The sequence below is a fragment of the Athene noctua genome, chromosome 4 (assembly GCF_965140245.1).
Source record: "Athene noctua chromosome 4, bAthNoc1.hap1.1, whole genome shotgun sequence".
In the NCBI taxonomy this organism is placed as follows: domain Eukaryota; kingdom Metazoa; phylum Chordata; class Aves; order Strigiformes; family Strigidae; genus Athene; species Athene noctua.
This window is the reverse complement of record NC_134040.1, coordinates 65927587-65946644: the sequence shown is the minus strand read 5'-3', so window position 1 is coordinate 65946644 and position 19058 is coordinate 65927587. Positions and strand designations below refer to the sequence as shown.

Genomic DNA, 19058 nt, shown 5'->3' with positions numbered 1-19058 from the left:
TTACGATACCGTTAAGCGTTGCCATTTTACTGCAGGTTTTGGTAATGTCAGAGAAAAAGCAGTTATTAACAACAAAGAAGAGGTATAAATGAAGTATTGCTCTTTCACATGAAGATGTACTTGAGAAAGAACGCATTGATTTGCATTTTATTTATGTACAAGTATTTTTACAGCTGCCTTCTACATGCACATATGTTCCCATGCCTATTAATAAGAGACCAGTGCTTAAGTTTATGGAGCATAGAAAACATTGCTCCTGTCTTAGCAATGGGGTGATTGGACAGGCTTGTAGAGGAATGAGTAATACAGGCAGGGGCAGAGCTCCAGCACAACTCCAGTCCTTGGTCTGAACCAGTCTCCCCCATGACACCAGGTTTATAATCAACAAAATGATGCAGAATCTTCTGGGGAATTAGTTGTTCTACAGCAAAGACATTTTGTAATCAGTAATATTGAAATGCTTTGTTTTGTTTTGTTTCTGTAGGCATTTTATCTGCTGCAGTGCTGATTGTTTAGCTTTGGCAAGATTTTATTGATTAAAATTTTCTAACAAATGTGTTCACAGCTATGTCTGCATATTAGACCAACTGCTTTGAAAACATTTTCCTGAAGCCATCCTGATTTCAGGCCCCTGTTACCAAGCAATGTAGTTCCTCTTGTTCAGTAGCTTATATAATTCCAGAAGGCATCTGGAGCATGTTTATGTTAAGTCAACTACGAATGCAGATGTACGGAAAAGACACATTATGTACAAAGAGCTGAGTATGCTGTTTGCAACAGTCTGATTTATTTTTTTTTACTTTCTTAGGTGTGAAATATAAATGTCCTTAATAATGAAAGCAATACCCAGTGAGATTTCTGTTCAACAGATAAATATTAAATATTTTGTGTTTCTTTAAATTTTAGATCCATTTCAGTTCCTCACCAAAAGTGAACCTGCAAAGGAACAGACAGCCCAACCAGCTTTAGCCCGGAAACCCACTGTGATCCGAATCCCTGCTAAACCTGGGAAACGTAAGTTCTTCTTCCGAATTGTCTGAGAAATCTCTGTCCGAAAATTATTTTAACTGGGACTTACTATTTACTAATTGAGTTGCTGTTTACTAGCCATATTAGCTGCCAAAGGAATCCCGTGATACAGTTTGACAAGACAGAGGAGCCATCCTAAGGGCTGTGGTGGGAGGGAGAAATAGCTGGGAGTCATGTTCTCATCTCCCTGCCTCCCAGCTACCTCGCCTGGCTCCCTCCCTTGCGCAAAATTTGATGTCCATCAAACCTTATGGAGTTAACGCATATCAGAGGTGAAACAGTGTGTGTGGGGGTATTTAAAGGCTGGCAGGGAAGAGCTGCAGGAGACCCTTTCAGCAGAAGCAAGCTTGTTTTGTCAGCTGAGCTGTACCTTTGGTCAAATTGACTTCTCTTCTGTCATCAGCTGAGGATATTTTAATGCTGCTCTTGAGCTTTCTCAAGAAAGCAGGGCCCCCCACTTGTCAAAGGAACAATATTAGTGTATTAAACTTTGCTTCAAACACTTACCTTGACCCTTGTTAGATTTGAAATCTGTGGCCATTTAAGCAATAGTGTTTTGGTAGCAGTCAAGGGAATAAAAAAGGCATGCAAGAACTTGAATGAAAAAACAGATGTGTTCAATTTTGTGTCAAGGTCTTGACTATACTTTTCTGACAGTTATCGTATCCCTATTGCCTTCCATCTCTAATCCTTTACAGCTTTACAAATTACACTGACAGTATCTCAGAGTGGAAATTTATCAGAGCCACAAGGTCTTTGTGTTGATGTTTCTATGCTGAAGTACATACTTGCTTCTGTTTAGCCTTATGTTTTATCCTCAAAGCTTAGGGAGAAATGTCACAAGATAGCTCTTAAAACTCATAGTTCAAAATCATGTTTTACTATACTGAGTAGCTGTAGAGCCAGCTTGTAGCAACTAGATGTCCAGGTGGCTTTTTTCCTAAGATTTTCTCTCATTATTTCCTGAGTTCTCTTCTCCCACCGCCACCACTCCAGTGCTAATATACTAGGTTTTCTTTTCCTCTGCACAATCGAGAAATACAGTGGAAATGGTTAAAAATGCAGAGAAGACTGAAGATAAAGCTATGAGGAAAAGTCTTTCTGTGAATACCTGATCATAAATAATATTTTTTTTCAGTTGGAAGAATATGTGTACAAAATACTGTAAAGAACCCAAGACATAATTCTTCTCTACAAAGGAAACTGTAATTTCCATTATAAACAAAACCAAAACCCTGACAATTGGTTTTTTTCTTCCCCCACCCCCCCACCCCCAGCTGGATTCTTTTTTGAACTTGTAGATAACTGGTTTCTTGCTGCTCTCTAGTGGTAATTGCACTTTTCACAGGAGACTGCTAGTCATACTGTACTTGACTACAATTGTCAGGGGGTTGTGAAGGACTGCTTTATGGGAGACTGTGACTGGAAGATTGATGGGATGTGGAGGAACAGAAGCAGGTTCCAAGAAAGCAACGTATGTAGCCTTTTGTCAGATAGGAGCTGCTACAGAAATATAAGCTGTTAAATGTTAAAAAATGAGAAGAGTACAACTGGGCGAAGTTATAACATGTATATAGTAGGATTTACCTTGTAAGAGGGCCACATAATCTCAGTACAAGGGGTCTTTCACTATCGTGGGTATGAATAGAGAATAACTCTGTCAGGAACCAGCACAAACCAAAGAGAGAAACCCCAATAAACCAAAAATAAACCCCACCCAGCACTACTGAAAAGGGGACAGAGCTTAAGAATTTGAACTCCAGTAAAGCACTCATTTAGCATTAGCATTTTTGTCAAGATGTGATCAGAAAGGAAGCACTAAACTTCCACTTCAGTTATTACACTTAGAAATCACTGAAAATAACACCTGCCTTCTAGTTCTTGTGTTGTTTTTTTTTTTTTTCTTACTTTATTTCCTTTAATTTTGGTCTTATAAAGTGGAAATTAGGCCATCTGTGTATATATCAAGATTTGAAGTGGTGTGAATAAATAAATCTCATGTGCTTTTTAAATATCAGTAAGGTATGATAAGAGAAGATTTCTCTTGCAATTACTGTCAGGTATTTTTTTTACTTTTCATCCATCATACAATCTTAGGAGAGTGATGAACTTCACTAACTTTTTTTTCCCCCGTGTTTGGTCACTGCCAACACAGTAACTGTGACCTCATCCTAAGCATAAGGGATTTATCCTTGAACTGATCCGTTTTTAAACATCACACCAGTGTTTTAGATCATAGTAATGCAACTGAAGTCATAAAACAAACAACACTTCTCCTTCCTATGTGTTCTTTCTTTGCTGAGACTGCATTTCATGAAATGAGCAACCAAAAGTTTTCTTTTGGATAGAATCTCTCCTCTTTTTTTGTCATCAGTCTATAGGTGTCCAGGCTGTCTACACATGTTTTTACATAACTCCAAGACTGGCTGGAAGTCAGAAGAGCTTAAGTGTCTGAAGTTCTCTGTATGAAATTAATTTTCTTGGTATATAAAGCCATCTATTTTACAATGTAAATTTTCCAATCTAGAAAGACAAAATGGTTGGTAAATATGCTGGCAAAACCTGTCCAAGAGCTTCCCAGGTTTCAATGGCAGAGATGTTGAAAGCAAATATCATAGAATTAGCAGGGTTTTGTGTTCTTTACTGAGACGGAGGACATCATCACTCTTCCCTAGTAAGAACCTATACTGTTTCCTCTTTCATGTCCTAAATTTGCTTAGCTCCTTAAAGACTACCAGGGAGCTTCCATCTCTGTTTTCTTTGTCACCCTGAATTTTTAGCAGGCAACAGTTTATTTTCTTGCCTTTACCTTTCTGGAGATTCTTCCATTCAAGTCTCCTGATCTTTCAGGGTTACTTGAAATAACCCTCAGCTGTTTTCCAGCCTGAAGGATATTCCAGGAGCTGACAGCTGAAAAAAGTGAGCCAGTTTAGAAATGTGGCTGAGAGATGGTGATGGTGTTTCAGGGTATCCAGTAATAAGTCTGACATTCCCAGGGCTAGAAACTCTTCTACTCGTCTGATATTATATCAACAAGTATTACAGCTGAAATCCTGAAAGCTTAGAGTAACTTGCGGTGTCCTGAGAGTAAAGTGAAGATCTGTTATGCAGGATGGCAAGTACTCCTGAAGTCAACCTCAGGGTTGCCATGTTCTCTTCATGTCCCTTTTCACTAGTCTTTAAGTGATCCTGTCCAGTGTCTGCTCTGGCTTTAAGGAAGGAAGTTGCATTCACAAAAAAATGCCCCAAACCAAGGTGGATTCCCTTACCTATTGTTGGTCCATGTAAAGAAGCTATTAATTAGACTTTTATCTGGGAACTTTTGGTTTTTTACAGCTTTAAATGAAATCCCGCACAGCCCTCCACCTCTTCCTGCTGAAAAGCCTATTGGGAACACCTCCGATATCACAGTGGGAAGACCCAACAGTAGTGACCTAGTAAAAAAACTGGTAAGTTAGAACTGTTTTTCTCTATTAAAACTTTGTCTGCTTTGGTTAACAGATATCCTGTGACTCTCAAGAATTTGTAAAGTAAGTTATTTGAAGGACCAAAGGATGAAAAGGACTACTCAAAAATATAAGGCTTTTTTCTTTTAATTGCATTCTCTAATTTCATTAGGTAACTTAGACTGCTGTTAGTTCTGAAAAGCACTTTGTTGATTTTACTAAACTTTGATCACATCTATCTTCAATTTTCTGTATTTAGTAGCTGGAATCAGGATATTCTACATTATAGTTTCAAAAGCACTGCAAAATGGTTCAAAGTCCAGTGAGACTTACATAATGACATATTGTCAAAGTCTTTTAGAAATGTACTTTTTACCTTCATACACACAGTACTTCTCAGTGTCTGTGTTAATTTCCAAGCAGAGGAAACTTTTCTGTGGATTAATGAAGTTTGCTTTCTTCAGCTCTTTCCTTCTAATTGTTTTCTACTGGTCCTGTCAGAGCCTGAGTAGAACTATCTACTTTGGAAAGTAAGGCTCTGCTTCTTGCTCCTGAGCACATAGTAGCGGTAGACATTGTAGCTGTGTATCCTATATGCCCTTTGACACAGATTTACATAAGGGAATTAAAATAAACTAGAAGATGACAGTAGAATTTCCAAATATTGAGTGCTGTGATGGCAAGAATGGCAGAGAGTCTTGTGGAAACCACAGACAGTAAAGAGATCCAATCAAATCTAAAGCCCTCGCTAGATGGACAGCTGCCAACAAATATCTTTGTGGCTACTTCGGCTAAGAGGATAAAGTGGTTTTTAAATGTCGTGATTGAGGAGGCTATTCACAGAGGTCCCATCTTTTCTGGATAATGCTGAAAAAATAATTTCCAGTACAAGACGTTAAATATTTTATGCAATGCAACCCCAAAACTTCTACAGTGTCATACAGGTTATTGTGATAGGCATGTATGAGCTTCAGAAGTGGTTTTTTTTTTTTTTAAGAAAAATACTGCATCAAATTTGCTGAAACATTTAAATCTTATCTTTGAAAAGGTAAGAACTTCTGTGCTTTTAAAATTAGTATTGTTTGTCAGTGAAAGTGATTAACCAGCAACTGTAAAAATTGTGACCATAAGCAGCATTTTGCACAAATTTCTTTTCACAAAGAAGAGGAAAATTTTTGGTATGAGGGTAACATCCCCATCTGAAAGTGGCAGGTTGTTTTCTTTCCAACTAGGATCATTTAATCAGGAACATTCATTTAGGGACTTAAGGGTCAAAATTGTGTCACAAAATACATCAAGGTATTTTCTAGGTGGGAAAAATCATAGAAATTGTTTACCAGTTTCAAGCACATTTATCCCTAATAAAGTAAACAAGACTGTTCAGACCTATTTAAAATTACTGATTCAAAAAGGATACTTCTGAACCCAGATTCAGCACTCTGATTTACCACACTGTTCCGCAAGCAGCTGTGCTCATTCAGCAGAGCTGACTACTTTCTGGCACTGGGATGAAAGTGAACAGCAGGAGGCAGCAAGGGTGGTAACTTGTTAATCCATTACTGTGGTCCAAGCCCTTCAGACATGGCACATGTTCCCCTCTGCTGACTCTGCTACAGGGTCAGGATGGGCAGCTGGGAGGAATGATGCCTTAATCTGTCAAAGCAAGATTCACCAGGGTTTATCTGTTAGATCTCTAGGAAACATACTTAGATGCCTTCTTTAAGGAGAGCTGATGTTATTTGCAAGAAACGCTGTCCTGTGTGAGTTGCATCAATGTCATGTTTTCTGCTTTAAGTCTGTTCAAAGCCTGTTTCATCTGTTAAAGTTAAATCAAAATTGATAATGTAACGCAGCAGTTGGAATCCTACAGGCAGTGAAATTGTACATTTGTATGACTCTCTTGGCTCTTACCCATGACTCCCATGTAGTAGGAAAAGAGGGCTGGGTCATACCTAATGCACAATCTAAGCTGTGATTCAGGTAGTCAGCCATGTTATTTACATCTCCCACTATGTCCAACAAAACTTTAAAATGCCAGAACACACCATAATACTTTTCACTTTATTTCCAGACCTCTAGAAACTTATTTTCCTGTCTGTAGGATATAATTTAATATAAGAAATGTAGCATTTAAACAAGATAATTTTTGTTTCTTAGGCTTAAATGTTTTTTTTCTTTTGAATCTTTGTAGGATTTGAATCATTCAGAACAGGGTGGAGTGCCTCAGCTAGAACCTGTGCTACCCCCAAGGTAAGTGAAATTCTTCAGTGACTCACTTAAAAGTGATGTTTCTGAGTTAGTTTGCCAGTTAGTCACTACCAACTATAGTCCTAGGCTTGGATAGGTAGTATGCTCACTAATAAATAGGCAGGACCAAGTTGCTAGCTGATTAATACTTGTTTGTACATTATTGGTACTTGTTTGTACATTATTGGTATGAGCAGGAAGATTATAGGAGGACAGCTGTTTGGCTCTTCAGCTAACATACAGTGGCTGCTGACAGTCATTCCTTTCTGCATCTTTAACCTTTTCACCCACAGCTGAACGAAGAACATCCCCTCCTGCATGTTGCTGACCTTTTGATCATCAGCACTTGCACTTGTGGCTGGGTTTGAGTGGTGAAGGAATGGAGGTGGCAGATGCTGCCACCCTGAAAAGGGCAGATGCTGGGCCAGGACCTTCCCAGGAGCACTGCCTAGTTTATACAGTTCACTTCATACCTAAAACACCTGTGAAGGTGCAAAATCAATTATAACCTTGATTTATTTATTTATTTATTTTATTCTTTCAAACCAAAAGGAAAGAAAGTCCGCAAAGGCAAAAGTAGCTGGACCAGCCTTAAAATTCAGGTCCACTAAATGCCAAACTGGAGGGAGATAAGGCATTGGCCAGCTAGTGCACTGCAGCTATCTCAGCATCTGCACTCTAAGTCTGTGGGTTTAAACACAAGAGTTTGCTCTGTGTCAGGATAAGAGAATCTTTCTGTTATTAAACTTAGCCTACCAATAATAGTAATTAGTATTCATTAACAGGAAAGAATGTAGTTGCACCCACAAGAAAACACCTCATTATTGCCCCTTATGGGCTGGTTACTTTCCTCCATTCTGTTTAGCATAACAGCATTCCTGATTCTCCTGAGGGTCTCTGGAACTGCAGTAAACATTTTGTGCTTTACTCTTCTGTTCAAATGGATTTTTATTCTTTTTTAAGTAAGCAGTAATAAGTCTCTGAATTGCTTGTTAGGGTTTTCTTGTTTAGTTGGTTATCTTACAAACATATGAGTTGGTTTGTTTTCGAGATTTAATGCAGTCTAATTTGGAATATCCCCTTTTGTCAATATTAAAAATGCTTAGTTTAGGGTGAAGTCAAGAAAGGGGAGAGGTGGAAGTTGAACAGAAGTAGAAATAATTTTTTTAATTTAAAAAATAATCCATACTCAAATAGTAACAGAGAACTCTTATCAGCAGCATTAGTGGAGCACTATCTGTTCAGGTGGTGGATGACATTCACAAAATATGTCAGAAGGATACTCCAAAGATCTGCTAATGTACATTTGTTGTGGTTGATAGTTTTTATAGACCCTTGAGGAATTCACATGAGCAAATAATTATGCTGAATTACACTATATGAAAAAAAGAGAGACAATTGTAGCAGAAACTTGCAGTAACTGGTTGAAAATTTCCCAATAACAATAAAACAATATTGTATTTTTGGAATAGTGGTAGTGCCAGGTTTCTTAATAACAGGAAGCCAAAGTTTTATATATGCAATGCTGGTTTATAACAGAGGTGATTTTTAATTAGAAAATTATTCATTTGGCCACACTCTTTGATTCTAAAAATCATGGCTTGTGTGTACTGTATAGGCAGCTTTTTTTTACTAATGCTCAGTAGTAAGAGGGATTTTTGGGGGGTTTAAAATTTTTTTTTTAAATTACCACTGTCACTTATGAGTCTCTGATTCTGATTTCTAAACTACTGGTACACTAATGAGAGTGTGGTATTCCATCATTGCTAGAAAACTAGAGTATTTTCACTGGTGTTTTCTTTCTGCAGTAGACATCTGTTGCATAAAAATGGTAAATTCTGCTATTGCTGCTATTGTGCAAAGTGGTGTCACATGTTATGAGTTTCAGCACAGGCCCAAAAGTCACTTCAGGTAAGTGACATCCCAAGGAACGAGCTCGGCTGATTCCTGAAAACTAGCTAGATCAGCAGAGCTTCTAAGGGCTTTCACTGAAGCTCTCCCCTAGAAGAACATCCTGAGGCAGCTTCAGAGCTCTTTCTAAAGGTGGATTACTGAAAGAAATCCTGCTTAGATGTAGTGGGCTCCTGAGAAAGCTGGCCAGCTGTTCAAAAAATGGTGAGCAGACTTGGAGATATGTAGTCAAAGGATCTGTCTAAGGACTTGACCATTCAGTCTCAGTATCTGAAGAGTTCTTATATTCCTGGAGACCTTCAGATACTACACACTTTACAGCCCAGCTCATCATGAGTCACGTTTACTTATTGCATACTCTATAGCTAGGGCTGTGGTGGAGAAAGAGGAAGCAGGCTTATTAATATGCATATTTCTTTGATGGTTTGCCCAATTTTTAGGCCTGTGGATGGAAAAATTATACCCGCTCGACCTCCCCCACCTAAAGGTGTTCCTGGAAGGCCACCTCCACCAAAACTCTCTGCAGCCAAGACCTCCTCCCAGAAAGATGCTCTTTCACGATCTACTTCTGACATCGCTCCTGATAAAAAACCCAGCAAGTTCAGATTGGGACCCAAGAGAACAAAAAGTCAAGTCTTTAAAAGTCCAGATCCAGCATTACCTCCTAGACCTAAACCAGGTCATCCTCTCTACAATAAATACATGGTGAGAGTTGAGATATTCCGGGACTGTTGCTTATAAAACAGTGCCACTTAAAATAGTAGTGAAAAAGGTAGTATTCCTATGATGTGGCTTTAGAAGTTCATCTATCAGCATAACATTCCTTAGAAAATACTAATAGATAAATAGTAGTAAGTACTGTAAGGTAATACTGGAGAAAGCAATATACATGCAAAATATAGATATATGTGTATGTATTTTTGTGTATATATGTAATTTATAATACATCTTTAATGCATAGCTTTTGGTTTTGGGGGGTTCTTTGTACAGTCACCAGTTCTGAATTCTATTACAACATGTAAAATGATGCTAAATAATTGCGTTCGTATGTTATTTTTCCCTGTATATGTCAAAATGCTTAAGAAAATTGGGGGAGCATTAGAACTTAAAAAGTTGTTTACCTTGCTTAATCAAGCCTGCAAAGAGTGAGGAATGTAACGTCACTTATCTTACATTTTCATCCTATCGATGCCATCCCTTCTTATTATAAAAAAGTTTCTTTTTGGTATTGCATGTGTTGTTAAGGAATATTAAATATAAATGGATCAACAGTACAGATATAAAAGAGACAGTCTTTTTTTCCCTTGGTACTTGAAACTGGTCAGTGATCAGAGCTGGTGACTGCTTGAACCAGTGCTGTTGTCAAAAAAAGCACCCGTACAACCATAGCATGAACATCATCAACATTCAGCATGAAGTGGAAGCTTTCTGTTGTTTCCTTTTTGACCTTCACTCTTGCATTTAGATCTCGGTGGAGCAGATGAGCAAGAAAGAAAGAGAAAAATGTATCCAAATTGATAGTAGGAACAGCTTTGAGATGAGGGAAGCATGTTTCTTCCTCTCTGGTGTAGCCACAGCTATTTACATGAGAAGCGTGTGACATATTTTGTAGATTAGATCTTTTTCAGTAGCAGATCACTAGTAATGCCCTGCCCTCAAGTGTTACTGTCAATTAAATTTTCCTCCCAGGTCATTTTTCCAGTGCCGTCCATGACAAATTAATACATTTCCATGTCAGTGTGTTGCTGAACATCACGTACCGTATGGTATGATACCAGTTAGGTGGCTAAGACACTTTTAAAGTGGATGACAACACTTGAGTTTCTTGAAGTGGCAGTTCATATCACCAGCAGTCCATTCTGAACACCTTCCAGAGGAGCTTGTCCTCTTCCCCAGGACTCCTAAATTAGTCACCTGTAGTACGTGCTTTGAATAGTTCCATTGTCTGACCATCTTCACTTGCAGTGGGAATTTCAAGTGCTTAGAAGTGAAACAAACTTTTCCACTTGCCTCTGTTTCTGTTCAAGCTACCTGTGCCTCATGGAGTTGCCAAGGAAGATTGTCTTCCCAGGAACACTGGAGAACTGTCCTGTAAGGTAAGGAATTTTTTTCTGTTGATAAATATTTAATGAGGAAGTCTGCTGTTGTATCAAGTGCTTTAAAGGTTACACTGAGAAATGTAATAGTAGTTTATTAAATCCTTGTGTTTCTTTAATAAAAACAAAACAACCACCAAAACAAAACCCAATAATGGTGATTTGCCTCATAGCACAGGGATATTCTGCTTATGAGGCAGAGCAACAGTAATTACTTGGAGTGCCAGAAGGGAGAGGAAACTAGTAAAGTTCCTCTGTCTCATAGGAAGATAATCACTCCCTTGACTGAGTATCTGAAGAGCGGGCCAAAGATAAACAAGTAGTTTTATGAAGTGCTGTACATGATATATCAGTGAATTGGCTTTGACATACGGACTTCAAAGTATTTTCCTCTCTCTGCTTCTACAGAACCTAACCTGTTTTTAGGGCATGACTGTATTAATATTAAATAGCTAGTGTAAATTATAGCTATGAGCAGCCTTTTTGATTATTATCAGAAACCTACATGGCTGAAATAGATTTCTATGCAATCTGCATCTGTTTTGTGTTATCTGTTGTAATTCATATTATTCTGGCCTTATCTTTGTCCATGTTGGGCTTTTTTTGGTTGGGTATTTTGTAGGCAGTGAATTATTTTGAATGTAAGTCATGCACAGTGACTGTCATCAGTACAGTCTAAAACTTCCTAGTGGGTGGGATAGAGAAGAAGGCTCAACATTTCAAATATAATTTCCCTTTATAAAGATCCCACAACAAAATTGCCATTTCCTCTCAACATTCTTGTAAGCAAAGGCCTAGTGGCTTGCTCACCCCTCTAAAATGCTTGGCAGTTGGCAGATGTGCTGCCCCTGCTGGGTGTGCTGAAAAGAGTTGGGCTGGGGTCTTCTCTCCAAGCAAAGAGAGTAACTGGCTGTATGCAGTACTGAGCAGCAGGCAAGATTTGGCCACAACCCTTACAATGAGAATTGCTATCAATGCTCCAGATTTCTGACCCACCGAGATAGCTGAGGCTTTGTCTATACTGGGAAAAGTTACATGCCTTCCCTTCCTTTTACTGGCTAAGAAGTAGATTTTGGTGAAATGAATTCAGGCTTATACTGGCAAAAGGCATACAGAACTTAGACCCGTGCTGTGTGACCAGTACTAACTGTTGCCTCTGAAGGTGATTCTCTGATATCAGAACAACATTGTGTCCAAAGTCAGAAAATTACTTTCAGAGTACGTAACAAAGAATCTGTTAGTATCTTCCATGATTTATAAACTGGATTTATTTGTTGTTGTCAGGATTCAAACCACCCTCCAAAAGTTTCTGACACAAGTGCGCCTCATGCTGTAGTCCTGCATGATTTTCCTGCAGGTAAGTAAATGTGAATATTCTGTAAGCTTTTTGTACTCCAAGACTTTCAAATGGGAATTTGCTAATTAGCCTAAAAATTATGAGGAAGCTCAGCCTGCAAGGTCTGCATGTAGAGTTGTTCAAATCCATGGGTTTAGCTATAGTTGGGCCAGTCTTTTAGTTAAAGTTAATGGGTTTATCAAGTGTAATTAAGACTTTTTGAAAATTCATTCTGGTTTTGTCTGGGGTATTTTTATTAAGAAGATTTTACTTACAGAAAATCAATGAGTGTGACAACTACTTTTAACGGAAATGATGCTGTGTTACAGAGCATGCTGATGACTTGGACCTTCATTCTGGAGACACCGTTTGTCTTTTGGAGAAAATTGATACTGAGTGGTACAGAGGAAAATGTGGGAATCACACAGGGATATTTCCTGCCAGCTTTGTTAAAGTAGTTGTATGTAGGCTTTGTATACATTGCTACATAAGGTCCTATTGCACTTGTTTTCTGGTTCTATTTTACTATAGCTCCTGTGTGTTTAACTCCATTCTGTATTTAGATAATCTCTTCTCCCTCTGGCAGCACAAAATACATATTGACTTGTTTGTATGGTATTAGAAAGATGCTTGATTTGGCACAACTACCTTGTGTTATGGGGATTATTTTGCTGTAGATTTGAAGCCAAGTGAGAAAATCATGGCCCTTACCAGATTCTCTTTGTTAACCTGGGTAGTTTCTCAGGGTTTACAGCAGATTATTTTTCACAGATGCATATAAGAATCAACATTCAGTAAAATGGTTGCTTTTTGTGCACCACCCCACTCCCCCACCCCCCAGCTTCTCTCATTTTCTTGTCCTTTGAACTATGCTGGAATCACCACTTCTATAGCCATGTAGTGAACTAGGTCAGGACAGCAGTGGGCCCAACAAAATGGGGTTTTTTTCTTCCTATAATATTTTTTTCCAGCTGGATCAATTTGCCTAAGCGGCTTACTGAGTGGCTGCACAATGCTGGCACAGTGCAAGGAGATTGTGGTGTTGCAAACGAGCAGCTTAATGCAATCCCGTTACTGCATGTGACATTTGACAGTAAACTTCAGGCAAGAGATAGGTGCTGGTTTGGAGCCCAATAGCAATTAATTGAATGCCTCACCTTTAAAAGATACAGTATGGTTCACTGTGTCAGAAGCTGGGTCAAATCTATTGCAAGCTGAGACTGAAGCCCATTTTGTGACAGTAGAAAGGGCCATTGGGCTGTCCACAGCAGCCATATGGACACGGACAAATGCTAAATTGACACCAGGATGCAGCAAAGGTGTATGGCTGGGCATTAACGGCAGTAAGTGTCTGTCTTGAGCCAGGACAGCTGGCAGAGATGAGCACTGCTGCTACATGGTCAATACCATGTATTTGGTAACCATCAGAGAGTGTAGTGTGTTTGTTTTAGTTTGTAATGGTGTTACGGGAGAAAAAATTTAAGATTTGAGAAGTGGTGAAGAACAAAAACTAAACTCGGGGTTAGTAATAATGGAACCGTGCTTGATTTGCTTTCATGAGAAAGATTTGCTAGATAAATTGATTAGCAGCTTCTACACAGACCAACAAGTTAATTTAAAAGCTCTTGTTACTACTGATGGCTAACAGAGAAAAGATTTTATGTTAAAGCAGTGAAGTGAGTATTTGGGGTCAAATTCAGCATTGTTACAGACAGACACAACTTCATAAAAGCTAGGGAAGATGTGTTTTGAATTTCTATTTTAGCTGTAAAAGGTGGTTACCCTTTGAGTGCAAAAACCTTTTGTTTCAGCAAAATTAAAAAAAAAAAAAAAAAGGGAAACGAGTGCAATACATGATGATAATTTACTGAGTGAATTCTCCTGTTCATTCATGTCACATTTGATCTTGATACAAGGTCTCTATACAATACGCTATAGTGTGGTTTACAATATTGAGCTGGGTAGTAGCTTAGGTCTGGACACATAACAATAATACATGGTTATTACTTCCCATAGAACCTCCAGAGCACCACAGGTACCAGCTCCTCCAGCAAGAGCACTGCAAAGATTGTTTCTTCTTAAATACAGCATGATTTCCTCCAGTCCTTCACATAAGCTAATGAAACGTTCTTGTTGGTTTTTATGGGAACTGGCTCATGCGATAGTGAGCTTTTACCAAAGCTCCTTGCCAGGGTCTCTAGGCTTGTAGTCTGATACATCTCTCAGATCATCCTTTGTGTCACAGCAAAAAATACAGTTGAAGTCCTTTTACAGGAAAGGACTTGAATGCTGTCTGTTTGGTATATCTGTGTATTGATTTTCTAACTTACATTTCTCCAATTCAAGTGAGATTTGTGATATGTATTTTTGTTTGGAGGACAGCTGGCTACCAAAGCCCAGAAAGGATAAGTGTAAACAATAATTTTGTCTATTGTGATATATTTTGCTAGTAAATAATAGAGAGCAATTACCAATTGAAATTTGGGAGCTAAATGCAACAACATGTAATATCATCCAGTCCCATATTCTGTCAATCAGTCATGTCACAAGTAGAAACAGTACAACAGAAAACATTAAATAGTGCTTCTTGTTTGCATGAGATTGAAAAATGAGAAATGAGACATACAAAACCGAAATCTACATTCATGTGGTCATACACCACAGCATGCCAGCGACTGTAGAGAGTCACGTGGAGATCATAACTGGAGCTGATGCTTAGCTAAAAACCAGATTATTTAAACCAGTTTCAAGTTTATTGTAGTTATGTTGCCATGAGCTTGAAACGTAAGAATTTACTTAATTTTGTTGTCTTAATAGATTGATGTTCCAGAAGAAGGCAACAGGAAGAAAATACCCCGTTCATCACAATGTATTAAGTGAGTCAGATAAATCTTATTTGCTTTCTCATGTTGATTTACTATGAAGTAAAAAGAAAGATAACTTTGAAGCAGGTGTTATCTGTGCTGAGGTTAATATGGTTAACAATTTCTTCACCAACATATAGTTTAAAAGTTGAACTTTCAAAATTGAAAGTTTATGATGTTTTAGTAAGACTCATATTCAGGTAAAAAAAGCCTGAAAACTCACTTCATGGCTTCAAAAGATTGGTAGATCACTTTCTCTTGATAACAAATGTTTATATAGATATAGTCCCCTTCATTCACTTTCCTTCCTCTTACGAGCTGCATTAGAAGAGCATTTCCCATAATTTTTCATGAAAATTCATTACAGAAACTATGAACCAATCTGATCAACTTCAGCAGCACTGCACTCTCCTCTTTTTGCTCCTGGCCTTGTTATTTTCTTCCAGTGTCCTCATAACACGGTAGGGCTCCTATTCATTTGAAAGAACAAGATAAAATGTGACAGAATATAGTTGTACTTTAAGTAGAGAAATCTATCTAACCTTAAAGTGTATAACTGTACAGGTAAATCTAAAGCTCCCCAGATGAAATTATCAAATGTACTTTGAGCACTTTCATTTCTGATTTGCAGACAACTTGTACTAAGATTTGTGGGCAAGGAACAACTTTTCATGCTATTTTTACTCAATGATTTATTGGATTTTGTAATCACTCACTGCAGCAATTAAAGCAAATGCAGGGAGCAGCAGGAGCCACTAGTATCAATGGGATCATTCAGTTTGTTCTTCAGGTCAAGCTTGGCTTGTCTTAAACCAAACTATTTTTAAAAGCTGTTTCTGCAACTGAGAAAGAAACAGAAAGTGCTAGCTCTGTCCTGAAGCTTTTGCAAAGGTATGAGTAGGGGACAGGGGTGGGAATCAAGCTTCTTACATTGGTGGTATGCTTTGATGCTATAGAATGAATTAAAGCCTGTTACCACTTTTTTTCAGCATGGTTTTTCTGATACATCAAAAATTTTCTTAGGAGTAATTTCTTAAATTTTTTGTCTTAGTTTATTAAATTATTAAATCTATTTAAGTGAGGATAAAATTAATTTGTTTTTTTAGTATTATATCACGCAAAATTAATCAGCTGCATTGATGCTTCTTTGTAAGTTATTTCCCCATGCCTGGGATGGATTTTCCAGAATAAAGTTTGTCAAAGTAGACAATAAGTAGCTTCCCCCTATGAAACTCCATGGATTTGGGACAAATACTTCACACCTATCCCGCACCCATGTTTGATTGCATCTAAATTGGATGCTACCTCTAAAGAACATCAAACTCCTTAACAGAAGTGTATCAGGAAACTTACTTGCATATAAGCAAAAATAATGGGACAGGTAGCTCAGAAAAAAAGTAATTTTGTTGTTGTTGTTTGAAAGAGAAGTTAAGGTCTTATGCAAAATATTGTAGCAGCCAGGAGTTGGGATGCAGAAGTTGCATGCAGCTCCTCCAGACTCCATACACATCCTCCTCAGAAAGCAGAAACGAGAACCAGGGCTAGCCCAAATTTTCCACCTGTTCTATCTTCAGTGCATTCTTTCATAATTTTTATAAAAGATATCAATGCATATGCACAATGCTGCTTTATTTGTAAGTGGACAGTAATAATAAAGTAAGTGTCTTTTCTGTGTGTGCAGAGGCCCAAGGTGTGTAGCACGATTTGAATATATTGGAGATCAGAAAGATGAGCTCAGTTTTTCAGAAGGTGAAACTATTATCCTTAAAGAATATGTAAATGAAGAGTGGGCCAGAGGGGAGCTCAGAGGCACATCTGGAATTTTCCCCCTGAACTTTGTGGAAGTAATAGAAGATCTGCCTGGAACAGGTATGAATGTTTGCAACAATCTTTAAGAACATGGTTTTGTACTGCATGCATATAGGCAGCATGTAGGAGAAAAGTCCAGAAAGATAGTGAATGTGGGAAGAAGGTAGAAAGGGAGAGAAGACAAAAAAAATCAAAATGAATAGTAGGACTTCTTAAGAAGCTATTCTTAACAATCACTGAGTATCTAAAATCTCTCTCATTAGTAACATTTTGAGTAGTCATTGCTAAGTTGTGCTTTACTTATGTAGGTACAGGAGCAGCACTGAAGAACAAGGTGGAAGTTTCTTCTTTTGCTCCTCAGGTAATAAAATTTTATAGGTGAGGGCCAGAATTTATGTAGTGATTTCATAGATTGACATAGACTTTCTATTCTGTCAGATTAGCTGCACAACTTTAAACCTGAATGTGACGCAATTCCCACAGCACACAATGCTGCATGGTCACACCTTGAATTCTAATAGTTGGCCTAAACTGCTTAAATTTATAGCTTCTAGCAAATTAAGTAAATTTTTATCCTTTATGCTTAAGCAAATTCTCATTAGCTCTATTTTAAACATTGCTCTAGTGGTCTAATTTTGAATGTATTAATACTGTTCCCCTGCCACCAGTGTTAAAAAGGAATGTGTCTGACCCTAGATGAAATTCTGTGCTAATTGCTGAAATACCATTCTAGTCTACATCTGCAGTGACACTATTGTATGAAAGAAAGTCAGGACACCTGTGTTCTGTGCAGCTGTTTTCACCAGTATCCATCAGTGTATGGGCTCCATTAATGCTTCTAAAATTAATGCATTTCTTCTGTTCACTTGACTAGAACAACAGACGCTCAGTAGAGTGGTGTGAAGCACTTCATGATTTTACAGCAGAAACCAAAGACGATTTATCCTTTAAAAAGGGAGACTACATCCAAATACTGGAACAAGTAGATTTGGAGTGGTATAGAGGAAGACTGAATGAGAAGGAAGGGATTTTCCCAGCAATTTTTGTTCAGACCTGCTCAGGTACAGTGCTCCTACTAGGTGGCAATTCATTATTCCTTGGGTTGTGACAATCATGACTGAGTTCTGGGAGAACCCAACTATTCCATTGCACACACCACCCCAGTACCTAATATATCCTAAATCAAGTGTTAAACCACCCTCTCTAATAACGGCAAAGTAATGCCCTAGTCAGTAAGTAATCTGGGAGGCGATACAGATTATGAGATAGTTTAAAGTGTGGTTTGGGCACAGGCAAAAACAGGACCATTGAGCTGCCCATAGTAGGAAGTCAGGGGTACAAAAGATGCGAGGAGTTAGGTTCTCCCTCAGCTGAAGAGAAACACTGCAGCACAATCTAAGAGCTGGTAGAATTCTAACTACAGCTGCTGTGCCTTGGCACAGAACTATGGTAATCACCTTGCTGAAGCAAGGAACAAATACTGCTTGCTCTCCTCAAGCTTCAGTTTGGTTGCCAAAGCAATGCAGTCAAAACCTTCACAGAAAAATCACAATATTTTTCCCCCCATAGTTTTTGCAAGTAAATCCCTGAGTGAAAGTTGACAGGAAATAAACTCCACTTAACTGGCAAATAGCACACACTGAGTGCCACTTCATGTCCAAGTACGAGGAGGAAAAGACAGCTTTTATTAGACATTACCATTGGAAAGTTCAAGTAAGTTAACTTTAAATTTAGTCAGCAGCAGAACCATGAGAATGTGTTAGTACAGTGTCAATAGAGACTTTTATTCCAGTAGGACAGTGAAGTTGCTAAGTAGCAGTAGTAATAACATCAACATCTGGACACCCTGTAGCACACTAGTGGGGAGAAAACATGGAAAGCACAGGAAACTCCTCCTGAAAGAGATTTATTCCACTCCAGTCCATATAACTTGTCTTGTCCACATTCTGCAGCCAGAGCAGAGCTGTCACACTCTGTAGGAGGGAAAAAAGGAAAAGCCAAAGCTCTTTATGATTTTCATGGAGAAAATGAAGATGAGCTTTCCTTCAAAGTAAGTACCTCTCTTAGCCCAATTTTCCAAAAGGTCTTATGCTCCTGAAGAATGTTAAAAATATGATTTATCCACCATGAAAATAGGCTTGTAGCCACAATGTGAAAGAATGAAGCACATAAAATAGGCATAGATATGAACATATTTTTGGTAAGTGGCATCTCAATTTTTTGCCCTTACCACTTCAGTTTCATGTTAGCAGAATCTTCACTGAAGACATTTAAAAGAAGCCAGGATTGCAGAATTTCTTTGATTTCTCTAATCTGGTAA

The 19058-nt window shown here is 38.2% G+C and overlaps 1 protein-coding gene across 3 annotated transcripts in view; it reads left to right on the top strand.

The window, feature by feature from the left end:
* Window positions 1-19058, top strand: part of SH3D19 (SH3 domain containing 19) — a 91445-nt gene that overhangs the window by 67918 nt on the left and 4469 nt on the right. For all 3 annotated transcript variants that reach the window (XM_074905618.1, XM_074905617.1, XM_074905615.1), the window contains 12 exons: window positions 907-1014; window positions 4366-4478; window positions 6667-6725; window positions 9074-9338; window positions 10661-10729; window positions 12014-12086; window positions 12395-12525; window positions 14883-14941; window positions 16611-16798; window positions 17047-17099; window positions 17613-17799; window positions 18691-18788. In XM_074905618.1, the coding sequence (XP_074761719.1) occupies window positions 907-1014; window positions 4366-4478; window positions 6667-6725; window positions 9074-9338; window positions 10661-10729; window positions 12014-12086; window positions 12395-12525; window positions 14883-14941; window positions 16611-16798; window positions 17047-17099; window positions 17613-17799; window positions 18691-18788 (1403 nt within the window). The remainder of the gene's footprint in view (window positions 1-906; window positions 1015-4365; window positions 4479-6666; window positions 6726-9073; window positions 9339-10660; window positions 10730-12013; window positions 12087-12394; window positions 12526-14882; window positions 14942-16610; window positions 16799-17046; window positions 17100-17612; window positions 17800-18690; window positions 18789-19058) is intronic.